The sequence below is a fragment of the Seriola aureovittata genome, chromosome 2, assembly GCF_021018895.1.
Source record: "Seriola aureovittata isolate HTS-2021-v1 ecotype China chromosome 2, ASM2101889v1, whole genome shotgun sequence".
Taxonomy (NCBI): domain Eukaryota; kingdom Metazoa; phylum Chordata; class Actinopteri; order Carangiformes; family Carangidae; genus Seriola; species Seriola aureovittata.
In genome coordinates, this window is record NC_079365.1 from 17,175,719 (window position 1) to 17,188,665 (window position 12,947).

At 38.8% G+C, this 12,947-nt stretch overlaps 1 protein-coding gene across 1 annotated transcript in view; it reads right to left on the reverse strand.

The window, feature by feature from the left end:
• ca16b (carbonic anhydrase XVI b) overlaps positions 1 to 12,947 on the reverse strand; it is a 99,371-nt gene that overhangs the window by 68,521 nt on the left and 17,903 nt on the right. The window contains exon 2 of the mRNA XM_056393438.1: positions 7,959 to 8,063. Coding sequence (XP_056249413.1) covers positions 7,959 to 8,063 — 105 coding nt within the window. The remainder of the gene's footprint in view (positions 1 to 7,958; positions 8,064 to 12,947) is intronic.

The window sequence follows — 12,947 nt, forward strand, 5'->3', positions numbered from 1 at the left end:
TGCCCAGGGTACTGTTCTCTGGACATGCCAAGGTGACGACACAAACATTCAACTCACTGATACTGTATTAGTTCAGGGCGCGGGGATTCCTCATTTATTTCCATCCTTAATATATTTACCTCATCTAGAGAAAGGAAGCAGATTGTGGGAGGCAGTGGGAAGTAAGATGATTTGGAGCTCAATTCTGCTAAATTGGTTGCTGCCAGCGTGATACATCATGGAGAATTAAGATGCCTCTCCCCCAGCGCAGAACTTCGGCAGCCATATTGGCACATCTGTCAAGGGCCCACCCCTGACAGAGACAAATGGACCAATTCTGGCACACGAAGACTGATCCAAAGTGCTAGCAATAACTAAGATGAATAATGAGTCGGCTTGGGCCCCAGGAAAATTCATTTTTAATAATTAGTGTTCCTGCGCCCCTCATTTTCTCAGAAAATGAGTGCAGGTACAACTATAGGTTGATACAACACATCAGCAAGACTGGAGGAATATAGATGATGTTGTGTTAAACTTCCATCATCACAGAGAATGGCTGGGACTATAAATGCAAGGTGTAAGACAGATGAATCTCTCTCTGTTCTCCCTGGAACAGGAGATTAATCAAGTCAGGAAGCACTGCGGCTACGGGAGGCAGCAGAGGAATGTTACACAACGCGCACAACAAAGTTCAAAAGGTCTTAAGGCTTTAAATCAAGTCACATGACTGTAGTTGAACATTGTTTATATAGTCAAAATAAAGGAAGAAGGGGCAAAAAAAACAAAAACAAACAAAAAACCCTCATAGTTGGAACACACATGTGATACTGTGTCAACAGATGCTGGTAGCATGTTCCAGTGCCCCATGTGTCGATTCAGGGACAGAAAGTGATAAAACTTCTGCTTTTATTCTTTTTATTTTTGCAACTGACAATGATATTTGTCAAGATTCATTGGGCAGGCTCACAAAGAAAAGATTGGATGCAGGTGTTTTTATGTTTCATGTCATACCATGTCCTGAGAAGAGTTGCTCTAACTGGTCAATCGAATATATCACAGCAATTTACTAAAATTTTCACGACACTTTATTGTGTTTATAGGATACAATAATAACTCACAGTTAATGGGCTTCCAAAAGTTGATTTGGCAACACTACACCATTTAGTAGTCACTAGAAAAACATTACGCACACATAAGAATTTACAACTGGTGTCACTGGAAATGACACGTCAGAATCAATGCACTCCCCTTTGGGGATAAGCACGACCGGAGTAATGGAACAGAGCGGGAAAACATGATATTTTAAAGGCTTAACTGGATAGTATTTAGTGGGTGGAGGTTCGGGAGGCAGAGGCACAGTTTTACCAAAGCAGCAAATTGGGGGCACAGCCGTTAGTGCAGCAAGAATCAGCGAAAGGTTTCATTTGAATAGATTGGTGGGAGGTGTGCACAGCGATCAGACGACAGATAAGAGCTACAGCAGTGTCCTTTGTGAAGTGTTTTGGTTAAAGCAGACATTAGCTTATCCTTGCCTAAGGACCTACTAATGTATATTTTTGGCTGGGTAATGCAAAAGTATTGTGATAACTGGTACACACCCTTCCGAGATTGGTATCACTTCGGGTCACTATGTTTGGAATATCACGTAACACAAAGTCTAACTGATGGTAATGTCATTGGATTGCATGATAATTGGAAATTAAATTCAACTGTGACTTTCAGGTGTCATTTTAAGTATTACATTCAGGCAGAAATCTGATTTAACAGCTGCCTTGCAGTGTTAATTGGGAAAACCAAAAATTATGTATCATAATTCATGATACTAAACAAATCCCACAATGGTTATAATATCCATTATTTGATTGTCTCAAAGCAATCAGGAGCAAAACACCATTATTTACTACAAATCAGATTCTATCGATGAGAGCGTGGCCAGATCTCTGGAGCTCTTGTAAATATGACCTGTATCTATTCTTATCAGTGTTTTTTTTTTTTTTTTTTTTTTTTTTTTTTAATATTCATCTCTGGGCACTATGTCCCTGAATCCCTGCATGTAATGGCTCCTACTTCACCCTCCATCCTTACCCCCGTACAGCTGTATAGTCTGTGAGCTTTGCTTTAAAGTCAAGTGCTTCTCATACATGGAGGTCTACTGGGAGCAATCCCCCTCTCGATTCATTACCTCCAGGAGGCAGAGCTCCTTCTATTGGGCACCATGACAACATGGCATTGCTCTTTTCCCTCCAGCCTTTGTCGGGGGGTGTCAAGCCACAAGAGACAAAGTGCACTGCCTTCACAGGCACCTGGCTAATTTAAGGTTATATGAATCATAGGATTTAACATGTCAAACTCAACTAACCAACGTGAAAGGCATAGTCACATTTTGAAAATGACCCAGAAAATCTGCTCTGAAATTCTGTGTATTTTCTCAAATAACTTTTACAAAAGATTTATTTAATGAGATCATTTGTAGCCCTGCAGGGTAATTTATGATTGACAGGTTTATCTTAAAAGCAGGGAATAGCTAATCAGCGTCTTTTTTAGCTACACATATTAACCAAAGAAATTAAGAGAAAAATGTGACAGATCTGAAGTAGTGAAGGAATACATGTAGAAGCTAAAGAAAGTGTGTGCTGCAGTAGAAGTGAGGGTTAATTCAAAGCCAAAACAAACAGCCCTGGCAATCAAGAACAGTGAGTTACCTAATCTTGTTTTGTATCCTCTGAAGTACTAATTAAGTTGGATCAACATAGCAATTGATTGAAAATGACTTCATTCACTTCATTATGTGAGACATGAGTGGAAAGATTGCTAATGATCACGGGCAACCTCAGTGAAGTGGAATAAAATAGTCCGGCTGAGGGGAAATATAATCCACAAGTATCAGACAATCGGAGCCTCCTTCAGTGGCTGAAACTGCTCGTCAGGTTGGCTTCGTTCCAAACATCCATGACTGCTGGATAAAAAAGAGACAGCAGAGGCTCTGCCCGTACGAAGCACTATAGGCTAGCACTAAGCTTTCAAAGCTATATTATTCATTTGTGGATCTAGACCACCACATCATCTGAACGATTCGGGCTGTAGTAGCATGTGTTCCTCACCGCATTTTTAAATTTCTCAAACGCAAAGTTATTCTAACCAAAATCTTGCAGAGAACATGCAGCTTTCATTAAGCAGCTTCATATCAGTGTGGAATTACATGAGAGGTAACTTGGGGACTTGCCAAAATCTCATAATGCAGTGAAAATGAAAATCGACACGGCGTTAATCTATATTTTTCCACATCTAATGCCGATATTTCTTTGCTTTTCCTTTTTTTTTTTCCCTCGCTCTTTTTTTTTTTTCATGCTACACACTGTTACGGGGGATCAGGCATAATGCTTCTGCAAATGCACATTAAGGTACTCCAACTGTTGTGCTGTAATTAAACTAGAACAATAAATCAACAAGAGTGCAATCAAAAGCAAACTACTGACTATATTGGCCCAAACCATAAAAAGTACTGATAAAGGAAGTGGGAGAAACTACCAGAGACAGTGTGCAAACCTGCAGAGATATAAAAAGGGGAAAAATGATGCATAGCCCTGTTCCTGTGGGAGTCTTACGGTGAGTATGATATCATCCCTCTTATGAAAAATGCCATGCACGCACACGCACACACACACACACACACACACACACACACACACACACACACACACACACACACACACACACACACACACACACACACACACACACACACACACACACACACACACACACACACAGAGCATGCCTTAAATAACTTTTAATCAAATTTCAGGGCGTAGGTTTGGAGGCTACTTACATCAAAGTTCATAACCAACGCACACAGGAAGGTGACATGTCATGGAATGATAAGAGCTCTCATTGCACTGTGTGCCTCATTGTCGGTGTAGTGGACTAATGAACAATACAGGCGCAGGTTTCTTCTCATGAAAAATCTGGGATGTATTTTGATAGTGATAACATTAACATAATTAGGTGATGAAAAACTCAAACCATTATGTCATATGTTACCATACGGCTAAAGAATAGTATAAAATCAACAATCATGTGGAAAATTTCTACATCTATTTCATCATTATTTTAACATATTGTTCATTTAATTTTTACCATTGAAAAATTCAGATGTGTAGAAGATTTTGGATTTCTACACTGTAGGTTGCACAGTGAAGAGTGTGGAAAGTCAGTGTGAAACAATGGGTGATAAGGTCCTCCGTACAATATGTCATGTAATTCATGAGTGTGAAGCAAATAGAGCTGAAGTGGGTCTTGCATCAGTACCTTCCAGCTTCGGGCTAACCCTACTGTGTGCATTTCAAAACTCACTTGCACAGAGCAAATGCCCTTAATAACCATTTAGCTGCTAAGGCACGTTTGTCTGTCCCCCATTCGCAGCCTTAGCCACTAATTACCTTTCCAAAGCAATGGACATTTCTGTGTTCCCTCAATGCTTCCCTTTTTCTCAGTACAATCAGCCAGCTGCCTTCACTGGTAGGAATTAGTGCACTGCAAGGCCTGAAATGAATGTCCAAAATCAACCCATGTCAGCAAGTTCCCTCACAGAATGCTTCATGTTTTTGTCCATCCTGCCTACATAGAAATTTTAAAAACACAGAGATCGTATTTTCCCCCAATTACCAGCCTACCTCTTTCTAAGCATGCATGCAACTCTGCACGCAAATGCAGAGCTTTAGCACAAAGCCAAATATCTTCCCAGAACGGTTACACAATATAAGTATTAAAACAGCCTGCAGCTCAGACTGTTTACAAAGACATACATAACAGTCTGTCAAGTGAAAAACATATGGTCCTAAAATATATTCAACCAAAGAAATGTGCCAAGTCCGACTCAAGCCTGATGTCTTAATTAGAAAGTGAGAAAGAACTTGACCTGAATATTCAGATAAGATCCGGTCCTGCTGGAGTTATTCTACTGAGAATACAAATGGATATGGCCATTTGAATTAGCAAGCACTGACTAAAATCAAAGATCAGTACAGTTACAATGCAGAGTACAACCGCCCAGTGAAGACATGCAGAAATAAAAAGACCCCATGGTTTCCAGCAGTGTTTAATAGTGGAGGTTTGCCACCTCAACCGCATTAAAAACCACCACCACTAACATTATAAATAAATAACATACAAACCCAACATGAACCATAGAGGAAAAGAAAATTGACACCATTTCACACAGCATATGCCATATATTAATGTGAGGCTATCATTGCAGCCATCCACTACAACCTAAATTGATCACGAGAGGGGGCGCATCAATTTCTTAGTAGCTTACAACCTCAACAAATCCCTGCTATGGGTGTTGAACCCATTTTGAGTGATGTTACACATGTATATCCACACAAACAAGGAATATTCACATGTAGTTCATGACACGTGAAGAACATTTTTAAAATGTTCAGGCTTACTTGGCCTACTGCCATTTTACTTTAACCAACGAACTAAATCTTTCAGTTAAGAGCTGAAACAGTTTAATCTGATCATCAGATAAATTACATATTTAGGAATATCAAATAAGCATTAATGTTTACTATATCGAAGGTTTCTATTAAAAACAGGATCATGTTTGGAATGATTAGGACTCCCATAAAGGGATGCTCACACCTTGTAGATAGTGAAAAAGCAATCATGCTTGGATAGTCCAAGCAGACACTCTTTCACTGCCTCAGCTTGACAACTGGGGGAGACGAAAACCACTATGAGGAGTGACATGAATACCAAACAAACTTGAGTCCAAAGTAAGCACAGTTCATTTTTGCTGTTATTTGCACCATTTTGTACCCTGAAACCATGGGATTCTAGGCTCACAACAGCAGATCCGAAGACAAAATATTCCAGCAGTAAAAATAATTTTCAGAGCTGTGATGCACTCCAACAGCAGAGGGACCAAGTTAGTTATTTGCTGGGTGGTGTTTTTGGACCTTGGAACCTGTAAATATAATTTTACTTCTGCTCCCTCCCTTCCTGAGCTCTTCCAGTGAGGTGCCCTCGATCAAAGCACATAACCCCTATTTCCCACCAGAGCTGCTCAATGGCCAACAGAGGGCTGTGTTTGCGATAGGGTGTGAGTGTGTATAGCTGAATGTGAAGCAGCGCTCTGAAAGAACATATGTGCTTATCAGAAATGTTCCAAGAAAAAATAAATGAAATAAAATAAATATGTCCCGCTCTGAATACCCCTGCCTAAACACATTAAGGAATATAATACTCTTATAGACGAGCCTTTACACATTCATTTTTATTCTTATCAGCAGCCTTTACAGTATCTAAACGTACCGGGCTTAAAAACGTACTAAAAGGTTGATAGAAATAAATAAGTACTGCCTATCAAATGCTCAGCAGATACTCAAATACATTTACTTACTGAGCCACTGTGATAGAGATAATTAGGGAATTTCTCTATGTGTATTGAATATCCATAAAACCTACATAAAAAAAAAAAAAACCATAAAATCTTTAACACCAACTTTTTGTTAGCTTTAGATAGTAGTTAGTGGCTAGATAGTTAAACTGCTGTATATACTGTTCATACAAAATATACACCTTTGACAGTTTCAAACATGTATTGTGACAAGCCTTATTAACAGAATTTATTTTTATATTTATGTTTTGCTAAATTTGTTTTTTTTGAACACTTTTAAAACAACCTTCTGAAGCTGATAACTCAGCTCCTGCTTTTAGTGAACACAGTTTACACATCAATTGCCACTTTCACTTGAAAAACACGCCCCAACTTTACCACTCTCATGCAAACACGTAGCGCTCTGAGAATACTTTCAAGCATAAAAGTGCACATAATTAATCATCCATTAGAGCACACATCTGACTGTGGGCTGCCATATCCTTCCATCTTTCCAATTTGTTAAGGTAGATGGTAAATTAGAGGAGGAGGTAACCCTAAATTCCCCGAAGCACTTATGTTGGCATTAAAAGCATGCATACTATCAATAATGGAGGCAGGAATTAAAACACACACACATACAGTAAGGCCTACTGTGCTTCTGATACAAAACTTGTGGACAAATGAAAGTCGTTCTGCTGAAGACTGCTGCCTGCTGCACCAACGGCTCAGTTGAACATGACATACTTGATGTCATAATCTTCTTTTTTGCCATGTGTTAGACTTTTTAAATAAGTCGGTATTGAGTGCATTCAGAAAGTATTCAGACCCCTTCACTTTTTTCACACACTCTTTATACTCCAACCTTATGCTAAAATCGTTTAAATAAATGTTTTCCCACATCAATCTGCACACAATATTCTATAATAACTGCATTGTCAGCTGTGAGACCTTATACAGAGAGGTATGCGTCTGTCCAAATCATGTTCAATTTGGACTCCATATCTCAAAGATGACTAAGTGAAATGAAAGATAGCTTAGCTAAATTTCAATTGTCATAGCAAAGGGTGTGAATACTTATGTCGATGTGATATTTCAGTTTCTCCTTTTTTAAAAATTTGCAAAAAATTCTACAATTCTGTTTTCTGAAAAAAGGGAAGGGGTCTGAATACTTTCTGCACTATAGAAACAAACTGATCTTTATGTATTTCACAATTTGTAACTCTGATCCAAACCTGACAATAAATACATTTACATACATTATAAATCAAGTCAACTCATTATTTGTGGTTAATCACAGTTGGTTACAGCATAACGTGAATCAGCTCACATTGTTCTAAGTCAGTGCTTTTTTTCTCTCCAGTGCATTAGTGTAATTACAGGCATTAAGAGCAATGAAAACATATCATTCAGGTATACTATTATATGAATACTAAATGCCTGATTCAACAATTCAGACTGCAGCAGTGAAGAGGGAAAAGGGGTTAAAAGCAAAATGAGGAAAATGATCGTCAAGGTAGGGCAGAGGTGAGAAAGTCAAATAAATGCATTTCCTCTCCTACCGAGGGCTTTGGTCAGCGCACAAATGAGAACTCACCTGAATAGGACCAGTAAGGGTCATCAGCTGCCCTCCTCTCCCTCATTACGCCTGTACTCCCATGATGCCCGTCTCCAGCATAGTTAGGCCGGTCACCCGATGCAACTGTCGGAGGCAGAAAGAGAGGGGGAGAGAGGTCAGAAAATCCACAGGGGAAGAAAGGTTTCGTAAAAAAAAAAAAAAAAATACTATGAGCACTTATTCAACGAGCTATTAAAAATGTATGAGAAGATGGATGAGGTTGATGTCAAAGGTGAGGGACTTAAAGTAAAAAAGAAAAAAACTCAACGCTTCAAATTTCATCTAAAGAATACAAAGTCCAATGCAGAAAGAAGTGTTCCCTTAAACACATCTTAGCAAAATGTGAGGGTTTGGATGTCAGAGTGATGGCTGGGTGCGTAATGTGTTCAACTTGATGTTGCAGAGTGAGATTCATGCCATATCTCCTATTCCTTTTTTTTCTTTTTTCTTTTTTTTACTTTCATTAGAATCATGATGATAATGTGAGCATAATGTTATCAAATCACAAAATTAATTTTTTTGAGAAAACATTTACCATAAACTACCAAAACATTGTTGACATAATACATAACAGTGAGGCAGAGATCAATGCATTGAACATCGGTTTGCCTGCTTTATATGCCATTTCGAAAATGAACCTGCCCTTATATATATATATATATCGACTTTATATCGACTTTGGGAAAATACTCATCTGAGATCAGTGCTCTGTTTTACTAATGGGTTATAAATACAACACTTACATGAATATATATTTTTTTTTTTTTTCTTTTAAACATCCTTAAAATTACAGTTTAATTACCTCTACTCTTTAGTTTAGTAGTCACATTCAGACAAAGTGCCTAAAATTGTCTCCACAATTGCAGCTGTTGCAGCTACTCTGAGTCTGGACTATAACCCCCAAAGGTCACAGAGACTGAAACATACTTTAACAAGGATAACTTTTACCGAGGCTCTTCAGGTCCTTCTACCCACCTAGCTGTGCGACAAATGATGGTTTCCTGGACTTCCTAGCCTCACAATCTGAACCAGTGAAAACAGAGGCTGCAGCAACAGTACTGACTCTGTATCAAAAAAAAAAAAAAGGTCCAGGTGCAGTCATTTGGCACAAAGCCTTAATGGGTATTAATAATGGGATCTGCAGAAAACAAGAGGAGCATCTCCTATAGCCCCTGTGATGCTTCCTGCTCTCTTATAGCTCAAATCAATCAAATCCCTTTGCAGCAGCAGCTTTTCTGGGAAAGAAACTGTAAATGGACTGGATGATCAATATGTTTGTAATATATGTATGGATGAAATTATACCATGACAACTTCCCTGCTGAACTCCTATGTGGACACTTGATTTAGTAAAATGCAAACAGCCTATGTAAGCAGGAGTGTAGACAATCAGTCTGATGTATTCTGGGCACAAATGTCTCTTTAACTTCTTGGAGTAAATTTCCCCAAAAGAAATCAAACATTGTCATCATAATTATAGCGAATCCTGGGGGCACAAATTGTCCTTAAGCACACCCAACTCCCGAGAGCATGTAGGCCCAGGCTTACAACAATCAAAGTCATTACGGAGAATATGCTCCACAAAAGATGCACCCTATGCCAGTGGAGAAGAAACTGTCTAAGTGAAGCCATTGTCAATCAGGTGAACAAGCAAAGCAGGAGTGTTTTGTGTTGCTTTAGGCAGTCAAAACCCACTGTGGCATTCAAAACCTGGAGATGTATTGGCTAATATTGGGTCCCTGTTGCTAGAGGGATGCAAACAATTGGGCAAGCAGATTGTTTCTGTGTAAAATTGGCATGCAAGGAAAAACTAAAACAAAACCAGATATGACAATTTGCCAGAGCCAAAATGGAAGCAGAAATCGCTGCTACATGCTGTAAAACTGCTTTTGAATCCATTCAGATAATCCATGTTGTATCTGAGTTTTTCGGTTTGCGCATTGTACTCAGTGCTGTGTTCACCATTTTAAAACTCTTCACGCAGTCTCCTTTACAAACATGCAGCTTGGCAGCTGATCTCACATCAAAAATCCACTGAAAGTGCCAGAAGAGTCTATTCAAATGTGTCTCAAAATCAGTTCATACTAATATAACACTAGCTACAGAGCTCTACCAACAAGAACATTTTAGCTTTCAGAACAATAACCTAAAACACTCAAAGGTTGTAGTATATTAATCAGAGTATATAGACCATGTAGGGATGTCTACCAAATTATTCAGATTCACTCCATTTGTTTTATGGATTTTTCCGGCAGTTTTAAAATCTCAATTTGTAGTAGACATGTTTCCATGGTTGTATAAGCACGTGCATCACTGTAACCATGACAACTACTGTATATCACATGTGTTATATGTCTCATGAGGTCAAAGGGAACATTAGAACATTAGCACTACTCCCTGGACTCCTGAAGCTAAACCACCATTAGACGGCAAGTTGTGTTTGGGCTTGATCAGCATCGCCACACATCAAATACAAATACACACTCACACGCATCTCCAGCCACTTAAGACAAGCTCAGCTCTTACTAATAGTTGCATCATTACCGGGGATTAATTAAACTAAGCACTACATCAAGCCAAGTCTTTCCTTGCACTCAAAGTCAGTGCATTACTGCCTTTAAAAACTGTCTCCACAATGTTTTCCAAATCAAATTCATTGCTTAGAGGGAGGTCACAGAGGCTACACGGGTAGAGTCATATATGGCTGCTTTGTTACTAGCAGATGAATCAATCCACTATGGGGAAACACAGGTTAACATGAAGTGTGAAACAGAGAGGGAGGGAGTCTCGGTGGCAGAGACTCGGAGCATATTTGAAGGCAGGTTGTGAAACAGGGGGGGCTGCATCGTCTTTGATCAGAGAGCATAGGAGACGGCACCATGTCAACAGTTTACACTCATCCATGTCAGCCGTCCCCTGTGGGCAAAAGGATTAAAGCCACAGCATCTCTGATAGAGCAGAGCAGACAACACAGTCGGTGCTGGGCCTGAAGGAGACTGAGGAGAGACGCCCTATACTCGAACATCATGCATTAAACTGAAATCCAGACAACGCGAGTGAATAGCAATTTTGTGGTATGTTACACCGGCAGTTTAAATGAAATGCAACATACAAAGAGTTTGGACAAAAAGGTATTTTTATATCTAGGCTTTGTGAAACTTTACATCTGAGTATTTTTTTTTAGAAAGCTCAGAGGAAACAAAAGGCTTCAAAACACCTACAGAACAACACCTTGTACAAAATCATTTTCCCTTTTTCATTGCCCTGAGGGCAGTTAAATCATCTACACTACCATTAAGCCCTGCTATTTGTTCCATAATATCACACTCAACAACAAGGCAAGAACCCCTGAGAGCCCTTGAAAAACAGCAGCCTAACAACAACCACAGGAGCGTTTAACTTGCATTAGTCATTGGGGGATGGAGTTAAAATATCAATCTCATCCCCAATGTTAGCATCAGGTATGTGAAGGACAGCCGGGCTGGCACGTCCATGTCACGAGGAGGACTATTAGGGGGTGGATTAAGCTGTCCAATACATCCTGAGCGACAATGTCTATGTAATTCAGTTGTGGTGTTTTTGAAGAGGTGAATTCTGCTATCTACAAGTAAAATACACATCTAAATTTATACATTATGTGCCCAAAGCTCACACTTGCCAGGGATGGTAGATTTGTAATTATGTCTTTTTTTTTTTTTAAATCTACTGGTGGAGTAATCACTCACTATAATCAAATCCAGACTGATTACTTATATGGAGACAAAAAATAAAAATCAACAAATAGAAAAAATACATTTTTGATTGTACTATACCAATTTAATATAAAAAAATACATGCATGCAACAATGCACAGTCACCACCCACATTCTTTCCCCCAAAATAGCGTTAGTGCTTAGCCTACACTGTTGTATTATCAAAACATACAAATAGCATCAGATGCCATTAAAAAACAAATGTGATTCCATTCACAAATGCGTTTTATGGAAAAATGACTTATGGCTTACATCGCTGAAAATAGGACATCATAAATTAAACACTGGGCCCTAAAAATACAACACTATTTTTTATATGATGTTTAGTTGTTACTGTTTTAAATAACTAGCAGAGCTACATGCTCCAGGGACAGTCAGAGCGGAGATCTTACATTCTATTGCCGTCTGTGGGTTCCATCAGGCTCCCCGCAGGTTGCTATGGCACCAATAACATATTACATATAACCCTAACATAAAACTAAAGATGAGTTATTGATTAATTATTTCTATCCATTCTCAGTGTTTGGTTTTAAAAGAGTAACCTTTTGGTATTCAACTTTTTTGTTATGGTGAACAAATCTCATGAAAAGACCAAAACCAACAATGTGTTTCATCCCTCAGTACTTTCAAACGTTCCTTACTGAAAGAATCAAATATTCAGAAAGAGGTCACTAACATACATCATACTTTCACTTTTAAAAAGAGCTGAATTATTTCCTAATTAATGAAGCAGCGTATGTGGGAGCGACTCAAAATAAACTACAGTGCCTGTGTTTATGGTAAAGGTACATGCCACAAAGGATAACCAGTGTGGCTCACTCAATGTGTTTTCAATAGTAATTGGACAAATATTAAGCTCTATGGCACCGAGGACTTCACTATATCCAGCTTTGGCAACTCAAAGCAATACTTATTATTCGTATAGGAGCAATTCATTGTTGCTTTCATGGGAATTTTTGACCATAAGAATAATCTCAATTATCAACAGACTTATCCTATAAAGGCAGTAGGATAATCATCGTGTTTTGCTGTGTTTTACACAACCCATCACAGCCTTTTTAACCTTAAACTGGGAATGAGACGCAGCAGTGGAACAGCTGAAATCCCTTCTAGCCATACAGCGCCGGTGTTACTTAACGTTTCTATTATCACTGAGAAAAGTTATTTAAATGTAATTATCGAATAAAACATCAACTTAGCTTGCTAGCACTCTTTCG